This window comes from Pieris rapae, chromosome 22, assembly GCF_905147795.1.
Source record: "Pieris rapae chromosome 22, ilPieRapa1.1, whole genome shotgun sequence".
NCBI lineage: Eukaryota > Metazoa > Arthropoda > Insecta > Lepidoptera > Pieridae > Pieris > Pieris rapae.
This window is the reverse complement of record NC_059530.1, coordinates 5,286,924-5,308,847: the sequence shown is the minus strand read 5'-3', so window position 1 is coordinate 5,308,847 and position 21,924 is coordinate 5,286,924. Positions and strand designations below refer to the sequence as shown.

Sequence of the window (21,924 nt, the reverse complement as noted above, 5' to 3'; positions counted from 1 at the left end):
TACCGAAAATGTAAAAATTAAATAAAATTAATAGAACCAATTCCCTTTTAAATTTTATTACAGCTCTTTTAACAAATTTACAATAACAATAACTCAACAGAGGTCCTGTTTATTCAGAGGGCAGGAGGGCTAGAGGGCCAGGTGCGCGTGTGCCGGCTGTGCGCGATCCGGTTGACACAACGAAATCCTGACACACCTGATCATCGAAAGTAGTCATTATTTTAATTCCATTCACTCTTATTTCTTTTGTGCTTACACGTGCCCAAGTATTAAAATCAAGCCACATTAACTCGGGCATAGACTGGTTACAATATATGTATTTAATCTGTAAATTTACTGTTATAGAAAGGAATATATCTGCAAATACATTTCCAATCGGTCAGATATAATAAACTCATGAATCCCGTACTACCAAAGGTTGCTAAGGTCCCAGCGAACGCAGATAATTGTTCAATTTGTTTCTTGTTTAACATTTTTACGTAAATAATTTAGTAATAAAATATCTCACATAACAATTTCTTATTTATAAATCTCTAATTTTGACGTTGACATAAACTATACTGGTCAAATGAAAAAAAAATTTATACTTGTAAAAGGTAATCTGAGAGGCGTATTTATGGCGAGACAGATTAATTCGTTTGCGTCAAGTCTATGCCAGATTTTTAATTGCAAGACCAAATTTATTATGTATAAACATATCCCCAATATGTAATAATAACGCCGTCCATATAAGTAAATAAAGAAAAAACAATATAAAATAACTACAAATGCACATAAAAAGAATACAACTGACTGTTACAGTATTTGAATCTTTAATTTATTAAAGTAATTTGAGACTGAAAACTATCTTTTATCTGCGCGAAAAATGATAGAAGATACTATGTATAAGGTGTTTCGATTCTAGGTAGATTAATTAATATCAAATAAATATCAGGCTATTTTTATTTTGTTTAAAACAATTAGAATAAACTTTTGCAGATAATAGCGTTTCCATATTTTGGTAAAAATTCCCTCGCTTAGTCTAATGGCTTGATCGCATGCCCGGACGAAACCATCGGTCAATTATTTCATGGCCTATGTAACCACTAATTATAAAGTTATCAATTTGTCAACCCGTTCCCATTGTTTTTCTAATAAAACTAAATGGTCTGGGTAGCTATGGGTCAATTTTATCAATTATATGCGTTGTATTCCCACGAAACTACGCGTTAGAGAAACGTCGAATTAAAAGACTCAGACATAAAAACTGTTCACCGCGTTGCGCCAGGAGTACCTACGGGTCGCCCGAGAAATATTATACTGCAGTTGACAACTCGCAGAAAACGTGATGATTTTATCGCTGCTGCACGTGTGCGTGGCTCTCTAACAGTTGATAAATTGCTGGTTGGATCTGTGGCTGCCTCTGGCAACAATCGATTCTACGTCAATGAACACCTTACCTTGAAAAACAAAATACTCTTCAGTAAGGTCAGGCAACTTGCAAGGGAAAGAGGGTATAAGTATGTTTGGATAAAAAATTGTTGTATTTTTGTTAGAAAAACTGATGAAGCTAAAGCCATCCAAGTGCGATCCAGTGATGATCTAGCCAAATTAATATGACTATATTCCCCTATTTACATTTTGTATATTTTTTGTATTGTGTTCGAGTGTTCTATATGTTTAGTTGGTATCTTGTTCTTTTTTTGTTCTTTTATTGCGGTACGGAGTGCGAAACTGGATTTTTTTTTTTATAATCTTCATTTTCTTCTTTCATATTTTTGAGTATGGGTAATGGCTCTTAATGCCTTATCAATTTACAATCAGAACTGTGGAGGCATAAAGAGTAAAATAAATAAACTCAAAAATAGTATTCTTCTTAGCAACTTTGATATTATTGTTTTGGTAGAGACTTGGTTAGTGGATTCTATCTTTGATGGAGAGTTGCACTCGGGCGGTTATGATATATTTCGACGGGACAGAAACCTCCAGCTCTCTCATAAAAAGAGTGGCGGCGGTGTCTTGGTCATGGTGAAAAGAGGAATTAAATCTATCAGATTGACTGAGTTTGAGGCCCCGGATTTGGAGGAAATATACATTCACCTGCCATCTCACGCTCGTCTCCTCCTCAATGCTTGTTACTTTCCCCCCGTAACTCATACCTCTGCATACATAAAATTCTTTCAAAAACTGCATGACATACACGCTAGTGCTCGATTTTCTAATTACATAATTACAGGTGACTTTAATTTACCTCATCTCATCTGGTCATCCTCTCCAGATACCCTACTACAATCTGCAAATACTGAGTCATCAAAATTTTTGTTGCATACTATGTCTTTTATGAATTTAAAACAAATTAATGTAGTCTACAATAACAATGCGCGGCTCTTAGACCTAGTCCTAACAACACTTCCTGGGCGTGTTGATTGCTCTGATGATCCGTTGCTTAATCCTGTTCCTCATCATCCGCCTTTAGATATACTTAGCACTGTTGATAGGTCAACTGTCATGACATCAATTATTTTCAATCAAAGAAATTTCTTTAAAGCAGATTATGACTTAATAAATACTGCTATTGATCGTGTAGATTGGGTGACACTACTAGCCTCGTCCCATTCTAAAGACGCTGTTGCCATCTTTTACTCAAAAATAAATGAAATTATTGCTGCTAGCGTGCCATTCTCTAGACCTAAATCCCGTAAGCATCCAGTTTGGTTTAGCAGAGGGCTGATAAGAGCTCTTAATCGTAAGAAGAAACTTTGGTGTCGTTGGAAGACCTACAAAAACTTGCTCGACTATCAAGAATTTTCATTATTAAGGGCGCGCATTAAGGGTCTTATGAAACTCTGCTATAATCGTTACATACAAGGGATTGAATGTTTAAAGAACTTTATTTCTCATTACAAAAAACAGAAATATTTTATTTACATGAGAAACTTAATATTAATTTGTATATAGTATATACGAGCGAGATACACGTCGCCATTAGCCGTAACAATTTTAGTCAGCTATGTTCATTCTAACATGCATCTTTAATGCCTTTTTGAATTTGTCAAACACTCCAATATTGCGAATTTGAGATGGTAATTGGTTAAATAATTGCACACCCTCATACCTAATAGATTTCTTCAAATAATTTGTACGCGGCTTCGGTAAGATAAGCAAACTCGCTCGACGAGTATTGCGTGTCGTTGTGTGTTTGATTTTTTTAAACGACAAGCAGCTATGGATAGAGTTATTTAAAATTTTTTTTATCAAAATACAGGTGCTATATACATACAGTTGTTTAATTGTCATAATTTTGGTTTCTTGGTAGATTTTATTAGTCGGTGTTAAAAAATTGTATCTAAATAATGATTTTATTAATTTATTTTGTAGTGTTTGTAAGTTAGAAATTATGTTTTTACATACCGTACCCCATATTTCAATTAGATATATGAAATGTGGCTTGACTAAACAATTATAAATTAAATGACGTACGGATTGAGGAATACATTTTGATATTGACCAAAATCTGCCTATAAGTGATTTTAGTTTGGTAATTATGTGTGATATATGAAAGTTCCACTTTAAATATGTATCTATTCTAAGACCCAGATATTTTTCCCATTTTTTGTTAGTGATTTCAACGTCTTGAACTTTTAACGGTTGAAACATAGGAATGATTTTATTTTTTGCTCTGAATATTACATAAGATGTTTTTGAGATATTTATGGTTAGCAGATTTTGTTGAAACCAAGAATATACAGAATTTAGGTCTGACTGAGCTCGAGCAACCATAGTCTGGATATTTATACCGAAATAAAATAAGCAGGTGTCATCAGCGTAGAGAGTGATTTGGCCATGTAAACCGAGCTCGTGAATGTTATTAATATATATTAAAAATAACAGTGGACCCAGTATAGACCCTTGTGGGACGCCGCATGTTACTGGTATTTCTGAGCTTTGAGCATTACCTATTTTGACTATCTGGGTTCTGTTTGATAGATAAGATTTGAATAATTTTAGCGCACAACCTTTTATTCCTATACGATCTAATTAAACTTGATTGAACTATCGTTAAAAACAAATATCAAATATTTTTGGAAGTACACGTCTACGCTAAAACAGACTAACTTAGGATACCCTAAACTAATAAAATATGGCAGTATTTCATCTGACGACCCTAAACAAATAGTTGAGCTGTTTTCAAACTATTTTCAGTCAGTATTTGAATCTCAAACTGACTTAGGTGGAGGCACTATGTACACCGTTGATGAGAGCCTTTCCAGTAACTCTCAGATCCTTCTGAATAATTTATTTTTCGACAAAGATGAAATCAGCAAAGAATTATTTTTGCTTGATCCAAATAAAGGTCCTGGTCCAGATCAAATTAGACCAGTTTTTCTTAAGCGTACATATCGGTCAGTATGCGCCCCCTTACAGATTATTTTCAATAAGTGTATGTCCAGTGGCACATTCCCTGACTGCTGGAAATTATCTTACATAACGCCTATCTTTAAGGGTGGTGAAAGGAGCGATGTCGAAAATTACCGACCGATTTCAATACTCTCTGCAATCCCTAAAGTTCTGGAAAGATTAGTTCACCAACGCATTTATTCCAGTCTAAGGCATGTTATTATAGATCAACAGCACGGATTCGCAGCTGGTAAATCTACTCTCTCAAACCTCCTTGTTTTCAGTAATTATATTTTTAACGGTTTAGATAATAACCACCAGATAGACACAATCTACACAGACTTTCAGAAGGCATTTGATAAAGTTGACCATATGATGCTTTTACAAAAGCTGTCTTTTAATGGTATTAAGGGCAATCTTTTAAGATGGTTTACAGCATATCTACATAATCGTGTTCAATCGGTGGTTATAAATGGGTTTACTTCTTCTCAAATAGTAGTGACATCCGGCGTCCCCCAGGGCTCCATTCTTGGGCCGTTGCTCTTTTCCTTATATATTAATGACATATCCAAATGTTTCTTACACTGCAATTACTTGCTCTATGCAGACGATTTAAAGTTATACAGAAAGGTAGTTACACTTTCTGACGTGAAACTTATCCAGGAGGATCTCGATAGGCTTGATGACTACTGCCAAATAAACAAATTACTCTTGAAATATAGTAAGTGTCAGCATATCGTGTTTACAAGAAAAACACATAACACAATCACCGCCAACTTCACCCTTGGATACCATGCCCTCGAACGTGTGCGGTCTGTAAGGGATCTTGGTGTCCTTTTTGACTCCAAATTAACCCTAGATAAGCAAATAGGCTTAATTATTAATAAAGCCTACCGCATGTTAGGTTTCATAACACGAGTCACCAGACCCTTCAAAGACAAAACCACATACATCCACCTTTATAAGACGCTCGTGCAATCCCAGTTGGATTACGCCTGTCCCATCTGGAATCCGCATTACGCTATATATGTCGCACAACTGGAGGCTGTACAAAAGAAATTTTTACGCATTTTAAATTATCGGATGAATAGTGGTAGGGCTAATTACAAGGAACTTTTAAAAAAATATAAATTACCTTCTCTGAGTACTAGGCGTAATCTAATAGATTGTGTCACAGTGAGAAAAATATGCGTAAATGAAATAAGTTGTTCAGATCTTCTTGAACTCATACCATTTAATGTTCCTGCCAGGTCTCTACGCTTACATAGAACTTTTAATTTTCAGACTCCCAGAACCAACATTGGGTTCCGCGAGCCTCTTCACAGGATGTGTTCTTCTCTAGATTCAATTAAAAACATTGACCCTTTTTCGCACTCCACTACTGCTTTGTTTAAGAATAAAATAAAGCAGCTCTTAATGTCTTAACTCTCTACTATTATTATGTGTGTTGTTGTCATGTGTTATTTTTATGGTTGTATAAGTGTAACCTGTTGTGGATGCATCCAATGTGTTTGTATTGTGTTTTATTTTTGACTTTGTTTTTATTATAAGGATGTATCTGTCTGGTTTCCCAATAAATAAATAAATAGATGAAATATTGCATAGTTATAAATAGTGAAAACATATGCGTATTTTATGAATAAAAACTAAAATGTAAGATGGTGTAGTTACAGGCCAAAAGCTACGTACGTGTATGAGTATGTAAGCACAATTACTAGTAATTTTAACCGCATATTATTTTGCTCTTATTGATGACTTTCTTTTAACAAAAATCGGTAGTATCAATAATAATGTTCAGCTTTCTATTGTAAATTTATAAGGATAAAATCTACCGACTGCCATATACAACTATTTCGTCTATCATTTTAAATAAGCCGCTAAAATGTATCACACCACAGATAAGTTACAAAATTTTGAAAAGTGAAATAGCCTACAGCGACGATTTCTTATATTTGACAGTTTGTTGACAGAAAACAACGACTTATAGGGATAAGTTAACCTGTGGCGGTTGTTTCATAAATAATAATAAACCGATAACAAAATCAATTTTTGAGAAAAAAGATCAGTATATTAATTAAACTAGGAAAATAATTTGAAATGACATCAGAAAAGGATCCTTTGGTCAGCGAAAGGTCCGGGGCAGTACGAGAAGTAGGAAATAATGCTATTTGGAGTCTATCCTCCTGCAAACCTGGTAAGTATCAAGGCATGACTTTTTGATAACACGAACAATTTTAAGAATATATATTGATTTGTATTTACAGGCTTTGGTATTGATCAATTAAGAGATGATTGCATGGATACCTATTGGCAATCTGATGGTCAATTGCCACATTTAGTAAATATTCAATTTCAACGGAAAACCATGGTATCACATATTTATATCTATACAGACTATAAACTTGATGAAAGTTACACACCAAGTAGAATTTCCATCCGTGCTGGAACACATTTTAACGATCTACAGGAAATTGAAGTTATAGAATTGATAGAACCCAGTGGTAAATATGTTATATTTTATGCATTCTATGGCCTTCAAAAAATGTAACTGATACTTGATAACTATATGCATTTTGTAGGTTGGGAAATGATTCCTATTAAGGATCTTGATGACAGCCCAATACGGACTTTTATGATACAAATAGCTATTCTAAGCAATCACCAAAATGGACGTGATACTCACATGAGACAGATAAAAATTCATTCTCCATGTGAGCCAACAAATTTGGACATTTCCAAGTTCAGCAAATTTACAACTGTTCAGTGCCAGCAATATGCAACAATAAGATGAAATAACTACGCTTTTAATTAATTAAACTTGGAACATGTACAGTTATTTATTTACAACACAAAAATATTAACAAACAATTTTTATTACTCAGATTCATCGCTTTCTTCACTAGCTTGATTAAGCCACTCAAAAAACTTAATAAGTGATGTTTGATTTACGATTTCACTTTTCTCCTCTTTCAAATCCTCATACCATTCTAATAAAGAATCTTCATCTATAACATCTGCATTATAGAGCAAATGTACTACTTGACCTGCTTTATCATTAAGCCATTCATTTTTAATGCAGCTGTCCTGTAATAAAAGTAATGTTCATAATTACGAGTATTATAATAATAAACAACAATTCAAATCCCATTTAAACAGGTATCAAATAAGAAGACCTAGAAAACTGAACACATACATGATAAATAATAGTTATGAAACATGGATTATTTATTATTTACCTCAACCGCTCGTAGACAGTCCATTGTTGATGATTTAGTCTTAATATAGTTAGATAAAACAGGATGGAAAAACTTCAATATATCTTTCACTGTGACAAGAACATTCTTGCTATCCACCAGAATAGGCAAACTGAGTAATGCTCTTACAACAAAGAAATTTACTTCATTTAATTGAATATTGTATGCATATCTTGAGGAGTTGATTTCTAATATTAGGTAATCACACTTTAATTTCTCTTCATAACCTCTTGCTAAACTGTCAATCACCTCTTGAAGGAAAACTGGAAAAAATAACTATTTTAGTATACACATAACAAAAGAATTGTTCAACAAAAAGTATTTTTATTAATAATAAATTACTTTATTGCTTTGCTTGTAAAGAGATCACCAACAAAGAAGACCTGTACCTCCAATAGTTAATATCATATCAATAATAATCAATATTAATTTTATGTAACAGACAATGTTTGCACTTATGATGAATTAATGACATCATTAGGGTTGTAGTAGAGACTAGTGCCAATGTCAGCCATAATTAAAATGAATGTGTAGATTGCTTTTTTTTATAATCAAATCAGTTTTAATTTTTACAAATAAAAACTTACTGTTTATATCATCAGGAACTGGAGAATTAGGTAACGATGACTCCGCACTGGAGTCTGATGAATAACAGGATTCACTATCACTCCACTGTTTCTCAAAACCCACAAACTCCTCGTCACCATCACCGGATGATTCGTTTTCCCATTCTGTTCCACTTTCAGATGTAGATTTTGTTAAAGTTTTATCTGCAATATATAAAATGAAGGTAATATTTATGTTACAATGATATAACTCAGAAAGTATATACAGACTTTGGTATCTTCATGTTATTTTGCCGACATGATGATGAATATAAAATTTATCTTACCATTTTTGTCATTAAGTGACTTTTCAATTATGCTTCCCTTTAATCTTGAATCAGTATTTACTTTCGCTCCACGAGCCATGACTACACCCTCAAGAATGCAATTATCTTCTATTATGCAGCCATCATCAATAAAACTATTTATGATTTTACAATTATCTTTTACAACAACATTATTCATAATATGACTCCCTTGTAGTGTAACATTTTTTCCAATAAGACTTTTATCACCAATTATAGTTTTACGTAGTGATGACATGTCACTTATATGGGATTCTGATCCAATTATAACATCTTCAATAAGAGAACAAGATCTATAAATAAAAAATACTGACTCATAAAAATACACTTAAAAAATTGTTAATATGTGTATAACATGACATATCTATCAAATATTTTTCTAAGTATAAACAACTAGTACCTGCTGAGCACAGAATTTTTTTTTATATAATTGTGCTTGCCCATAAAGATGTAACTGTTCTGGTAGAAGGACCCAGTTTCAATAGATAATGGATGAACCCAACGGTGAAGTACATCCAAGCTAAAAAATAAATAAATATTTCATTTTGATTTTTTTCTAATACCTGTGGCCTAGTAATTTTCCTTTTTAACACATTGTTTGCAGACAATAACTATCTATAAACTTAGATTAGAAATTAGACAAACCATATAATATGATAAGTCTTCCAATTTGTTACAGCTGCTGCATATTGATTTCCCTTTAATAAAGTGTAATATAAAGAGCTGGCTAGAATATCTTCATTTATAAGAATTCCATGAATAAAATCATTTCTGTTTTGGAAATCAAAATTATCAGAAAAAAGTGGAGGGACTGAAGGTGAACAGAGTGCAATATTTGCATCAAGTAGATTATGATGCAATTTTACTTCTGAATGATGCAATACACTCTCCTGAAACAAATGTTTATTTAAATTATTTAACAAATATTTAAACAATATATTTTGAATATCTTGTGGGGAAGATTTATCATTGAGACAGAGTATGACTATCTTCAATATTCTTCAGACCATAGGGTTAAAAACAATCAGTACTTACCAGAGGTAAAGATAATGTATTATCCCTGCTTTTTGTTTTATACTTCTGATAGAGCAAAATTTTGTTAGTATTACCATCAGCTGCCACAAAAATAGGATTATTATTACTTATAAGAGGATGATCCCATGCAACTTCTTTATAGACTAATGTCATTGCTGCACCTTTATCTCTTTTACAGGTTTGTCTGAAATATAAAATTGACTACTAAATGTTTGTACTTTATATGAATGCTTTAATTTGAATTTAGTTGGTTAAGAAATCCAGAGATGGATTCCACCAACAGATAGAAATCTGAAAACACCAAAACATTGTAATTTCTTTTCTTAATACTCACTTGTGTTGTTCCAACAATTGTGCAAAGTTAACATTAGTTATAGTATTAACATTTAGTAATATGAAGTATCCTCTTATAAGACCTGCTGCATCTATTTCCCGCATCACATCACCCATTGTCTGACATGTTTCAGAGGACAGTATCTGTACATCTAGTGTAAATGTCCACGGTACTTTCTCTTCCTTACGTTTCCTATTAATATTGAAATTTATTATAATTTGGTATAAACTCAAGTTTCTGATTCAGTTTTTTTAGAGATACCTACTTGACATATTCTCTAACTTTTGATGGTTCTTGGCAAGAGAACAATATAACTTCACCTACTCCTCCAGCGACAAGTGACTCCAGAACATAATCGATAAGAGGTACTCCTGCTAGAGCTAGTAAACCCTGATAAAATGTTAATTTTAAATTAAGTGTCACTGTAAAGAAAACTTAAATCAATTAACGCACTTACTGTAGGTTTATCTGTGCATATGGGATTTAGATTGCTATTAAATGTATCCATTATTACAACAGCTTGAACAACATTTTCTTTATCGCCTTCCATTTTCAGTTTGGTGATTTTGTGAAAAGATCAGACAGATATGTGTACTTTTATTTAAGAACTTGTTTGTTTTATTTTTTTTGGTTATGAATGAATTTTGGGAATTGGAACATTTGTAAATTGTAGCTGGCACAGACTATAAGAGTAATCACTATTCAACTTAAATCTTGACTTATTTGACACAAAGCTATTATGATGTTTGACAATATTGTTTTGAAATCTATCGCGCGAAAAGTAGTTACTAGTTAAAAGAAATAGGTAGAAGTATTTCATCATCCGAGTTACCAATACCATTTACTTAAGCTATTGATTACCTCCGACGACTACATCGTTGGGGAATAATCTAGAAAATATTTATTTAAAAAAAACTATCGCACAGAATAATAAATCTGCTTAATAATTATTATTAAAAAGTAACATCGGTTCTATCGAACAAACTTCTAAAACAATCTATATAAATTCATAAGCTCGTATCTAGAACGAAATTTTTTTTGGGTACGTAGATAGAATATCAACCACCAATTATGTCTACCAAAAAGAATACTGATCTAAGTTTGGATTACGCCAGTCGTATGAATACTAATCGGATAGAAAGTATTTAAAACATTAAGCAATTAACACCTAATAATAATATCAAACAGTGTCTTCTTGAAAAAATGTATAGTCATGTATGTTGTTAGTTTTCGTAACTAAGATACCGAGTACCTACATCGATTTGCAACGAAGATTATATTGTATACATTTGAATTTTGGATTGAATAGTATTAGTGTTACGATTACGACATAACTAGTTCTTGACTTAAAAACCTACTTGCTATCAATGGAATACGATTTGTCACGCGTTGATTACACATTATGCGGGATTACATATCCGGAAACATTGAAAGTATTACGAAATGTAAATGAAAAGGTTCAACAAAAAGTATGTAATTTTTACTTATTTAATAAATTCAGAATTTGGTAAATGAGACTCAAAGTCAGAGCCGCTCATTTAAATTTACAAAAGAGATTTAAAACTTCCTAGTGAACGCGCCAATAAAAGACATATCAACGTCCCAAGCTTCTTGAATGCATTTTCTTCTCAACTCTAGTAAGAAGAAACAAGACGTAGACAATGTATAGTGTACCAATCTTTTGGATTTTCACAAATTTAAGTCATAGTTCGCTCTACGTTTCGTTTCTGAATTGAGATTCAGATTACTGGGGTGTATTCACATGGGCGCTAAGGACTTCCGTATGTCAAAAACATATTGGATTTTGTGATGAGTCGTATTCAACTCTGTCATGACTTAAAATCTTATACGAAGGTTGTAATTTATGAATTGACACTTAAATTATGGGTTAAGTGTGTAATGCAACAGAAATATTTTAAAATTTTGCAAAGGCAAATTAAATATCGAACGCCGTACTAAAATCTTTTATGTATTTTTAGTTTGTAGTTGGCGATAAGAACGGAGTTTTGCAGTGTTTGGGAATAAAAGATGAAGAACCGGTGGTTCAATTTAAAACCCTACCAAGCAAGTCTATCACATCAGTTATTGTACATCCGTCATCTTCAGGTAAACCAGGATTATAAATAAATTCAAACATTATTAAATAAAACTATACGAGTCAAGACCAATCAAATATTTTGCTGACTCAGCGTTTCTTAGTTTTATGAGCGTCGCGATTTCGGGGTTACCGAGTTAAGACCCAGGAACCGTACAAGAACATTGAGACTCGTAGATTTGAAGCCCAGCCGTCATTCCAACCGAGGCGAAAAAATCTTCGTGACACCGGCATGCTTTTGACCCAAAACTTTTGATTAAGTCGACGGTACCGACACTATTAGAAAAAAAACAAATGATCACGAAAGATACAGACTGATACTCAGATCTAAAAGATTGTATTAATAATTCAAAGAAATCACTGATTCTTTAATGTATTAATTCAAAGTAATTACGTTTAAATAACAAAGTAAGCAGTGGAGGTCTCTTGAGATACGGTATTGGTCGTAAACGCGATGGTCTTACGCCCAAACCCAATCACCTATCTCTATCCATTTCGATCAGCTGAGATAGATATTCTTATACCTATATAATATATAAGATATATATATATATATATATCTTATACCAAACATTGATGAAAGTGTACCGCTAACCAATCGACGGATGTTAATAGCCATCTGTATATGCTAGCTATCCTTGGTAGGTCGGATCGGTGTATGTGGGTAGACCTTTATATGAAAATGACAATTCAACTGTGCCAATATCCTACATTAAGCTTTAACTTACACCAGTTTTAAAATAATTAACAAGCTATTTAATATGTTTTAAACATAGAAATGTATAGTTCAGTTTATATTGCTTATCAAATATGAGTATAAAGAGCGAAGAGATTGCATACTATCCGTCGCCAAAAATGTATTGTCTCCGTAGGGTTTAGTTATTGAGATGCAGATAGCAGATCGATTGGTCGACCTGTATCCTTACTCCGTTCCGATACTGCGCACGTCAAAAGATACATTCACTTGTTTTTCTAGGCACAAATGATGATAAAATATATGCTGCATCAGGGAACGAAGTCAAGGGTTATACAAGGAAGGGGAAAGTGTTTCTAACAGTTGAGACATTGGTGTCGGAAGTTATCACGTCTATGTAAGTAGTTTGACATATAGCACTAACGGCGCGGCACCGCACTGCAAGTTGCAATGTTATCGCATCGTGTGGCCGCGCTGTAATTTATTTATTTATTAACACTTCGTTGCATTACATAATTTTTTTTTTTTAAATATATATATTTATTTATTTAATAATAAGTAATCTATTAAATATTAAACATAATTAAATGAAAAGCAACTGGCGGCCTTATCGCTTTAGAGCGATTTCTTTCAGACAACAACTATATAATTGTGTGTTTGTTATATATAATTTATATTAGCTGTAGGATTACGAAAGCTAATATAAATTTTAAGTTTATTAAAACTTATTGGGTTAGAATCAGTGATTCTCAACTTTTTTTTTGTTACGGCACATATTAAACGATTTAAAATTTGCCGGCACACATTTAACGATTTAAAAATTTGGCGGCACACAAAGAAAATGATAAAAACTATTTACTTACTACAACACACTCCATAAATAGTTTATGACAAAAGTTTTAATATACAGAACAAACTAATATTTGCTTCAATAATAATAACAATAATTAAAAGTTTATTACGGGATTAATTACAAGCTATTTTTTTTTATTGATATAATTTAATAATATTAACATAATTATATGTTCGCAAAATTTGGCGGCACACAAAAGTGCCGCGGAACATAGGTTCAGAATCACTGGGTTAGACAGTCATAATATCCTATCTGTCATGTTGTATTAATTTTATTATATGTATCCAGTACATTATATAGTTTTTTTGCTTATAGGTGGATAATTTGTAATGATTTGATCCTATGCAGTGGACGAACAATTACGTATTGTAAGGATTTAAATCAGCTAACTTCATTCATGTGTGAGGATAGAGTACTCGACGTGGCTGCATTTATGATAGCTAATGTATGTAATTAGTTACTTAAAAGGGTATTAAAGTTTTCTACTATAAAAGTAGAGATCCTAGTGTTCATTAGTACATATAACTATACAATATATAAATCAGTATTTACAATAAGCCTCTCAGTTATAACGATGTCTCAGTCAGAAATAAATACGTGATTGAGTAAATAGATTTAGGTTTTTCTCTATATAGAGTTCAGGTTATAAGTTCTTAACTAACAATTAAAAAATAAGGGTTGTTCGTAGAGGGTATATGAAAATTAAGAGTTGTATGTATTTTTGTTTGGTGTATCATAAAAAAGTAAAAACAAAAATTGTCTAAAAATAAAAAACAATTAGGGTGGACACCCCTTATCATTTAGGGGGTTGAAAGATAGATTCATAAGAATCGGTTGAGCCGTTTCCGAGGAGTATGGGAACGAACACTGTGACACGAGAATGTTATATATTAGATATAATAGGCATTATCAGAATTTAGTGATCAGTCATATCTAGAAGTAAATAATAATATATCTCTTTGATACGGCAAGGTTCGTAAGAAATTTAGCTTATCCCCGACTTACTTTACAAATCCGACTACCACGAAAAAGTATTTTCCTAAAGCCTATGAAACTCACAAATAACATGGCTAATTGATAAAAGGATATTCAAAATCAGAACAGTAGATTCAGAGATGAACCTCACAAGCTATATATTAGAATAGAGTATGAGAGAGAGAGAAATGATAGTTTCATTATTTCAGAGCAATCGCATAAGACTTCTACTCTTAATAGCTAATAAGGGAGCGGCAATTGTGGAAAATGGTAAATTTATTAAGAGAGTACATATGAACTCGGGTCCATCTCGTCTTGCAGTCCCACAATCGCAGAGGCCTACCGAAATATCTGCTTTTTATGGAGCTGCTGACGGTTCTATTGGATTGATTTTGTATCATGAGTAAGTAGTCCTCCTCCTCATAATATTTTTCGGATGCCATTGGCCTAGTGGTTTCAGCGTGCGACTCTCATGACTGACAGATTCCCGATTGTGCGATCATCTGACTTTCAAAAAAGACCATATCTGAGAGAAAACTAAGTGCCTTGTTGTTTAACATCAGATTTATTCCAACTGGAAACATTTTAAGCTTCACCATTATACTTTTTAATATATAATCCGAAGACGGCTGTGCACCAGTGGACTTTCGGTATATGTGCACCTAAAAGCATTAGCTTGAACGGTGAAGGAACACGTGTGGAAACCGGCTTGCCTTAGACCCAAAAAGTCGACGTACCGATTCTTAATAGGCCGGCAGCGCGCTTGCGAGCCTTCTGGCAGTGCGAGTGTCCATGGGCGGCGGTGTCACTTAACATCAGGTGAGCTTCCTGCTCGTCTGCCTCTCTGTCTGTAACATAAAAAAGAGACGGCGTGTGTCAGGCACAGCAGGCTGATCACCTACTATTAGATTGAATATTGATCATGAAACAGATTCAGAAATCTGAGGCTCAGAGGTTCTAGCGCCACTGATTTTATACCAACATTTAGAACATTTTGCTTTGCTAACCCATAGATGCAGTTCGCTTTTCCGGATTAAGAACTTACTAAATAAAACATTTTTTTTAATTTTCTATTATAAAACCATTCCTTAGAGTTAAGTAAATAGATATAAAAAAATCTCGAATTCCAGCCGTCTTTTTTGCTTCTATATTTTGCGATTCACTTTTATTATATAGATTATCTGGCTGTGTAACTTATAAGCTTTATTTTACATGTAAGTTTAAACCTACAGATCAAATTTAATAAGCAAATGCCTGATCGATGGCCAAGGATTGGGATCTGTTATGTGCGTTGGCTGGTTCCGTAATTACATGGGAACCCATCTCATAGTCGGTCGTCACGACGGCTCCATACAGTTATACCTAACTAATTTGGAAAACTACGAAGATAAATTACAGCTGAAGTATACCTACGTATGTTTCTATCATTTAGTTTATCAAAAGCGTAACATTTTTGGGTTACAATATCAAGTGAAGACCTCACGTAGAGGTGTGGTCTCACCCTGCATCTACTACCGCGATTACCATGGAGAGTGTTCAGAGTTGTTGGGATTAATACCTGCAGCTAAGTTTCATTATCGGACGTCCAGGCAGAATATGAAATCCCTTCAGTTTTTGCGTAGTTTTTGCCGCGCTATGTGAAACCTGCTGCCCACTGAAGTATTTCCGAACCAATTAGACTTCTTAAATGGTCGGCAACGCTCTCGCGAGCCCTCTGGAATTAACAGTGTCCATGGGCGGAGGTATGCCTTAACATCAGATGTGCCTCCAGCCCGTTTGCCTCCTACATATAAAAATGATTCCAACTCAAATTTGACCGAAAACGCCTTTAACTCAATAAAAGATCGAAAAGGCTGCAAATACTTTTTTTTTACAAAATTTATTTTAGTTCTGCGGTGAACCAATAACATCAGTCTGCGGTGGTTGCATTGGCTCTGATGAACCAGAAATACTGGCCTCTACCTTCTCTGGCAGGATTTTTGGCTTGAGACCGCGCAGTTTGCAGTCGGCAGCGATTGTAAATATTCCTGCCGATGCGCTGGCATCGCGTAGGGCGAAATTAGAGTAAGTTGAAAATTTACATGTTGAACGTCTTGTAAGATTTTCTTTCTCTTCTGTTGAAATTTTTATACAGATTTTTACCTATGCTTAATTAATCATTTTCTTAGCTTTTTATCAACCCAAATCAGTATTTTTTAATAAAATGTATAAATTAGGCTTTACATATATTTTTTAAATTATTAACAAAATTATTTAATTTTCCCGCTAAATTCCAAGATTACTTCTTTCAGTGTACGTTTCGTTACTTTAAATATTGATAGACATTTTGATAATTATTTTAGAAATGAAATAACTCGTTTAGAGAAGCAAACAGCCAATGAAAGAGACAAATACCAGAAAAGCACAAGATCACTACAGAGCGGTCTTTCTATGCCCCCATTATTGGACATACAATATGAAGTAAGTATCCTACACAAAAAGTAGTTTAAAAACAGCCAACATTAGAATGTTTTTGTCAGCGTCAGGATGTGCCGACCCCAGCCCCCACTGGTGATATAACCAGTGACAGGTTTCACCATCGCTATCTGTCACTCCCTTCCTAGTAGGAGAGTCACGAAGATGTGCAGCGTTTTTGTCGAAGAAAAGGGAATGAGTGATTGAGACCGATTGAGAGAGAGTGAGAATGGGAGATAGAGATAAAATACACGCTATTGGTTGATAGGTCGCTTAGTAGATAGGTACATATTAGAACTTTAGATGGCAATTCTGTTGCATAACATCTTGTGCAGTAAAAGCAAATTTTTACTAATATATAACTAATAGACATAGACATATAATAATAAAACTACGATCTTAGTTAACAGGAGCAACGAAAAATGGTTGGATAGAAGCAAGGATAACATCAGCCGTACCTCTTGACATGTTATTCATTTATTGTAATAAGAAATTGATTATACAAACCGACACAGCGGCCGTGCTCAGCCTTTGCCCACCACAGGTTAGAAACAGTTTTACAAATAACTAATTAATATTATCCTAATAACTTTTTAAGATTCTTTAAAAGTTACGTGTAAATTTTCTGCAGACTCAAAAATTGTATAAACAGCATAACAGCAGCAAAAAGAAGTATAATACCTACTTAAAATTCCTTTGATTCGAAGTAATAATAGTTTATATTACACAAGGAACAGCGAGTATTCTGTTACAGTAGATACTTCACAGCCGAACTAGACAAGTTTGGAAAATACTTGTAAAAATAACTAATAGTTTTTCTACGGTCAAATCAACGTTGTGTTACCCAGTGGCATGGCCGTACCTTGGGTGGCACCCGACGCGGAAGTTGTGTCATCCCAAAGGACATGGATCATTTATTAAATGATCGCGAGTATGGGACGGGGAATCCCCACGACAGTGTCAGGCTCTTTTTCGGGAATCCCCGAATTCTACATAGAGCTGAGGTAGTGCTAGTGGAGGTATCCCTGAAAAAGAAATTTTTATGCTAGCGATTTTTTTTGTGTGTTCTTCTACCAGTCAAGGGAATCACTATATATTGCATTCAAACATTATTAAAATAAAAATGTGTATTCATTTGACAGCTTAAATATAAATGAATTTAAATTTAATATGAATTTTTAGGATCAAGAATCAGATCTCTTAGCTACTATTAGATGCCAGGCCGGTACTAGGCGCCTATGGGTAGGTTTGCGAAATATTGAGACAATTCTTCTTGAAAGTATAAAAGTGCTGGTTTATGTTCTACCAGCGGGAGCACCGAGGGTAGCTAGACTAATAAAATTCAACTTACCACTCCTACCTTACTACTCTAAACATGAAGAAATAGATGTTAACGAATCAAAAAGGTAAGTTTTAACGATTTAAAGAAGTCCCAGGTATTTCGCACCTATTCCACTTTGGATCCTTCATGAAAAGAGCGTACCAATTCTTAGAAGGCCGGCAACACACTAATACGAACCCTCAGGTGTCTATGGGCACTTAACATCAGATGGGCCTCCAGCCCGTTTGCCCCCTTACGTAAAAAAAATACTAAAATATTTAACCATCTACCTAGTACCTACGCCTTCGTAAATCCAAGTTAAGTTCAGAGCTGATTCGGTAACTTCCAAATTCCAATAGAAACAGCATAACCAATCCTCACGTTTTTTTCAGCAATAAGTTAGGTCTTTCAATATCATTGTTGGAAACTTGCGATCGCGCCTTATAAACTCTAAATATGATTGTGATCTAAATTAATCAAGATCATTTCAGATGCCTATGTGAGTTGAGAGTTCTTGGTACATTTTCTGTGGTTGAAGTTACTTCGTGGCTTAATGAAGCCCTGCCAGGTGAATTGCCTAAGCCTGCCAGCTCTGTGTATTTCGTTCGTTCCCATACACTCATGGGAACTTATCTGTTTTGTCAGTATCAGTGAGTATTAATTTATTGTAATATTATGAAAAAAATTGGACGCGCTAATATCAAGAATCACTAGAAAAACACTTTTTTAACGAATTGAAGTTATGTATTATTATGATTATTTAACCATAATTTTAAATTTAACCGACGTTTCCGTTATAAAAGTGTTTTTCTTTAAATATGTAAAAGTTATAAAACACAATACTAAGAATCACTAGATCAAATTGAATGCTATTTTGTGTTGAATAACTTATTAATTAGATTGAGATTAGGTTTTATTTTATTTTTGGGCTCAACTATCAAATTTATTTTTATAATTTTACAAGGAATTCAGATATCTATGTGTAACGTGTAAATAGTTATCAAAAGGCTGTTGAAAGGATGTAATATGTGTGAATACGTAAGAAGGCGCAGCGGCCGTCATAGCCCGCGATATCTTTGAACTTACGACAAGCATCTCCGAATATACACAGTATATTAAATTAATAAATATATATTTAAATTATAATCTATTATAATATAATAGGGAGGTTTAATCTACCAAAAAAAATATTTGGCGTAAATGTATGTTGTAAAGAAATAAATATGACAAAACAGTATGCTTGGATCGGGTTGTCAAATTTACAGAAAATTAATTTATGTATTAAGCCGGAGAGGCTTTAAGGTTTAAAAATTCATCCCAGAACACATAAGTAACTATGTTTATTCAAACACTTCAGGGTATGTTAAGTTTCTATCATGTTCACAGACGTGGCTCTGCAATATTCAAATCAGATAACATATCAACAATAGCAGACTTGAAGGACATAATCTCTAACTTAACTACAAAAAAAGGATTAAAAGTTAATATAAGTTATGGTATGCCATTAACATTATAACATTCCATTGCGATATGAAACCAGTTGCCCACTCCAGTTAAGATAATAGCATCCAATTCCGAAATATTCAACAACTTTGCCTGTCCAAACTTTTACATGTCCACAGATTATTTTTTTACATTTCCACAATTTTCTGCTTAACTTGACTGTAGATTTTTGTCGGTTTGAACTGAGAATCAAACTATGTTGTTTGTGGTAAAATCAGTTAAGAGGGTATTAAAAGTTAAAAATGGTGACAGCTATTTGAATTTGATTAATTAATCTATTTTTGTTCCTTTTAACAGATATTCCAGATAACTGCTGTGCACTGGCATTTGAAGCTATAAATAATGAATTTCAATTACAATACAAATGCAAGAATGAGGCTAAATTAAAAATCTGTTTGAGGTGTGTTAATTATTCAAAAATACGACTTGAATGGAACACATCTATTAAATAATCATATTTTGGATTTCAGTGCGCTAGATTTAGATACTAATTTGATAAATAGTGAAGGTAAATTACAACTTTGTACAGATTATTTAAGAATTTGGGAACAGCCAGAAAACTTGAATGAAACATGTTTCGATGAATTTATATGTAAGTATTTTTGTTCTTATGGATGTTTTATGAGCTATCTATTAGTGTGTTTATGCAGTCGTTTTTCAGCTCATTTCAAACATAGTTTAGCTATCTAACCTTTACTATCACAGACACAATAGTAATAATCTGGAAAGCAAGTACTGTTACTGCATATATAAAGTCTAATAATATTACTGTAGATAAAGTATAGAAATACAACTGAACTTTTTGAAAATGAAGTGTCATTTTTAGCTGAAATAGAAAAATGGTATACAAATTGGAGCAAATTAAGACATGGGCAGCATGACAGCCAAATTCTAGCTGACCTTCATGAATCCTTAGAGAATGGCAGAATAGAAGAAGTAAAAAATATACTCACATTGCATTGAAATTTGTTCAAACTCAAACTATCTTTATTCATAAAGGATAAACAAGTACACTTATGAACGACAAAAAAATTAAATTAATTGTAAATTTACATTTACTACCAGTTCTGTTGTACCAGTGGAGAAATTAAATAAATAAATAATGCTTAAGTGTTTGTTTCATTACTTATAATTCTAATAATAATTAACTACATACAATTAAGGACTATGTGTAATAAATGTTTACTTTTGGAAAGGATAGTAATCCAAACCTGAGTTATAAGAGAATTTGTGTCTAAATCGATTCACTTGTGACTTTCCCATTTTGATCATTTGCTGAACTTCTCTGCGATATGCTGGCGGCAATAATTCCATTTCCAAAGTACATGTATGGTCCAAATCCTCATTCACCTTGAAAACACGTTGTCTAACTACATCTACATCCCGACTATACTCTTCTTTCAAATCAGAAACCACTGTGGTTGCTGTATCAATTTTAAAAACAAAAAAATTTGCTTCTTTATGCACCAGGCCATGAGCACTTGTTTTGTACGGCAGTGGTCGATATCCTAAGTTTTCAATTTTTCGTATAATACCACCTCTATCAAATATTCCGTTAGATATTCTCATAAGAGCATTTTTAAGTTCAATTTTGGGCATAGCCCGTATTATCATAGCCATTTCGTAACTAGGCATTTCTTACGTAGGGTACAATTATAATTGTAGGTCTTTTCGAACAGTTATGTCGAATGCAGTTAAACCGCAGGGAATAAAAATAAATATCCAGCTGATTTTTATAGGTTATTTAAAACTATCAAAATATTGAATATGAATTCCTTTTTTTTTTAAGTTTATGGCCTGGTATCTAGACTTTTAGGCCAAGATATGAATTTCGAATAGTGATGCACGATTCAAATGTTCAATGAATCTGAACGTTGCGCAAAGTGACGTTTTTCTAACTATCAATTTACAGAAAATAAAACTTACGTCAAAATATTGGTAAAAAACGTGACCTACGTAAATCTAAACATTTAAATAAATTATTTTATGTCATTTTGTATCTACTATTTTAGCAGGACTTTTCTATTTTTTATTCTGGTAGCTTTGGCAATAAGCATTAGGCTAGGCATTACTTTTTAGTGTCCTACGACAACTTGTCAAGCTTCAAAATTAAAAATCA

At 33.3% G+C, this 21,924-nt stretch overlaps 4 protein-coding genes across 4 annotated transcripts; 2 read left to right on the top strand and 2 right to left on the bottom strand.

Moving 5' to 3' along the window:
- Window positions 1-6,350: 6,350 nt before the first annotated feature.
- On the top strand, window positions 6,351-7,207 carry LOC110996549 (anaphase-promoting complex subunit 10). The gene is made up of 3 exons (XM_022264283.2): window positions 6,351-6,571; window positions 6,642-6,878; window positions 6,957-7,207. Exons 1-3 carry the CDS (start codon window positions 6,475-6,477, stop codon window positions 7,166-7,168), a joined length of 546 nt encoding a protein of 181 aa, XP_022119975.1. The 5' UTR covers window positions 6,351-6,474; the 3' UTR covers window positions 7,169-7,207.
- On the bottom strand, window positions 7,190-10,613 carry LOC110996548 (translation initiation factor eIF-2B subunit epsilon). Its single transcript, XM_022264282.2, has 10 exons — window positions 10,368-10,613; window positions 10,176-10,300; window positions 9,911-10,102; window positions 9,577-9,760; window positions 9,187-9,431; window positions 8,942-9,061; window positions 8,524-8,834; window positions 8,219-8,401; window positions 7,614-7,894; window positions 7,190-7,461 (listed from the first exon to the last, which is right to left on the bottom strand). Exons 1-10 carry the CDS (start codon window positions 10,458-10,460, stop codon window positions 7,252-7,254), a joined length of 1,944 nt encoding a protein of 647 aa, XP_022119974.2. The 5' UTR covers window positions 10,461-10,613; the 3' UTR covers window positions 7,190-7,251.
- Window positions 10,614-11,099: 486 nt separating this feature from the next.
- On the top strand, window positions 11,100-20,898 carry LOC110996540 (Bardet-Biedl syndrome 7 protein homolog). The gene is made up of 15 exons (XM_045633075.1): window positions 11,100-11,379; window positions 11,890-12,016; window positions 12,982-13,096; window positions 13,868-13,997; window positions 14,737-14,930; window positions 15,760-15,940; window positions 16,416-16,591; window positions 16,870-16,987; window positions 17,385-17,525; window positions 18,164-18,387; window positions 18,794-18,952; window positions 19,689-19,798; window positions 20,103-20,205; window positions 20,276-20,397; window positions 20,632-20,898. The coding sequence occupies exons 1-15, from the start codon at window positions 11,278-11,280 to the stop codon at window positions 20,766-20,768; spliced, it is 2,139 nt and encodes a 712-aa protein (XP_045489031.1). The 5' UTR covers window positions 11,100-11,277; the 3' UTR covers window positions 20,769-20,898.
- An 18-nt stretch (window positions 20,899-20,916) lies between these two features.
- On the bottom strand, window positions 20,917-21,707 carry LOC110996537 (probable 28S ribosomal protein S6, mitochondrial). The gene has a single exon (XM_022264269.2). It carries the CDS (start codon window positions 21,438-21,440, stop codon window positions 20,988-20,990), a length of 453 nt encoding a protein of 150 aa, XP_022119961.2. The 5' UTR covers window positions 21,441-21,707; the 3' UTR covers window positions 20,917-20,987.
- Window positions 21,708-21,924: the final 217 nt, after the last annotated feature.

Excerpts from the sequence above, each read along its gene's own strand:
- LOC110996540 (XM_045633075.1), top strand. The coding sequence starts at position 11,278 with ATGGAATACGATTTGTCACGCGTTGATTACACATTATGCGGGATTACA. Across the intron at positions 19,799-20,102 it reads AAAAGTTAATATAAGTTATG|ATATTCCAGATAACTGCTGT; the intron begins GTATGCCATTAA and ends TCCTTTTAACAG. Across the intron at positions 20,398-20,631 it reads ATGTTTCGATGAATTTATAT|CTGAAATAGAAAAATGGTAT; the intron begins GTAAGTATTTTT and ends TGTCATTTTTAG.
- LOC110996537 (XM_022264269.2), bottom strand. The coding sequence starts at position 21,440 with ATGCCTAGTTACGAAATGGCTATGATAATACGGGCTATGCCCAAAATT.
- LOC110996549 (XM_022264283.2), top strand. The coding sequence starts at position 6,475 with ATGACATCAGAAAAGGATCCTTTGGTCAGCGAAAGGTCCGGGGCAGTA. Across the intron at positions 6,572-6,641 it reads TCTATCCTCCTGCAAACCTG|GCTTTGGTATTGATCAATTA; the intron begins GTAAGTATCAAG and ends TTGTATTTACAG. Across the intron at positions 6,879-6,956 it reads AGAATTGATAGAACCCAGTG|GTTGGGAAATGATTCCTATT; the intron begins GTAAATATGTTA and ends TGCATTTTGTAG.
- LOC110996548 (XM_022264282.2), bottom strand. The coding sequence starts at position 10,460 with ATGGAAGGCGATAAAGAAAATGTTGTTCAAGCTGTTGTAATAATGGAT. Across the intron at positions 8,402-8,523 it reads GTCACTTAATGACAAAAATG|ATAAAACTTTAACAAAATCT; the intron begins GTAAGATAAATT and ends TATATATTGCAG. Across the intron at positions 7,462-7,613 it reads ACTGTCTACGAGCGGTTGAG|GACAGCTGCATTAAAAATGA; the intron begins GTAAATAATAAA and ends CTTTTATTACAG.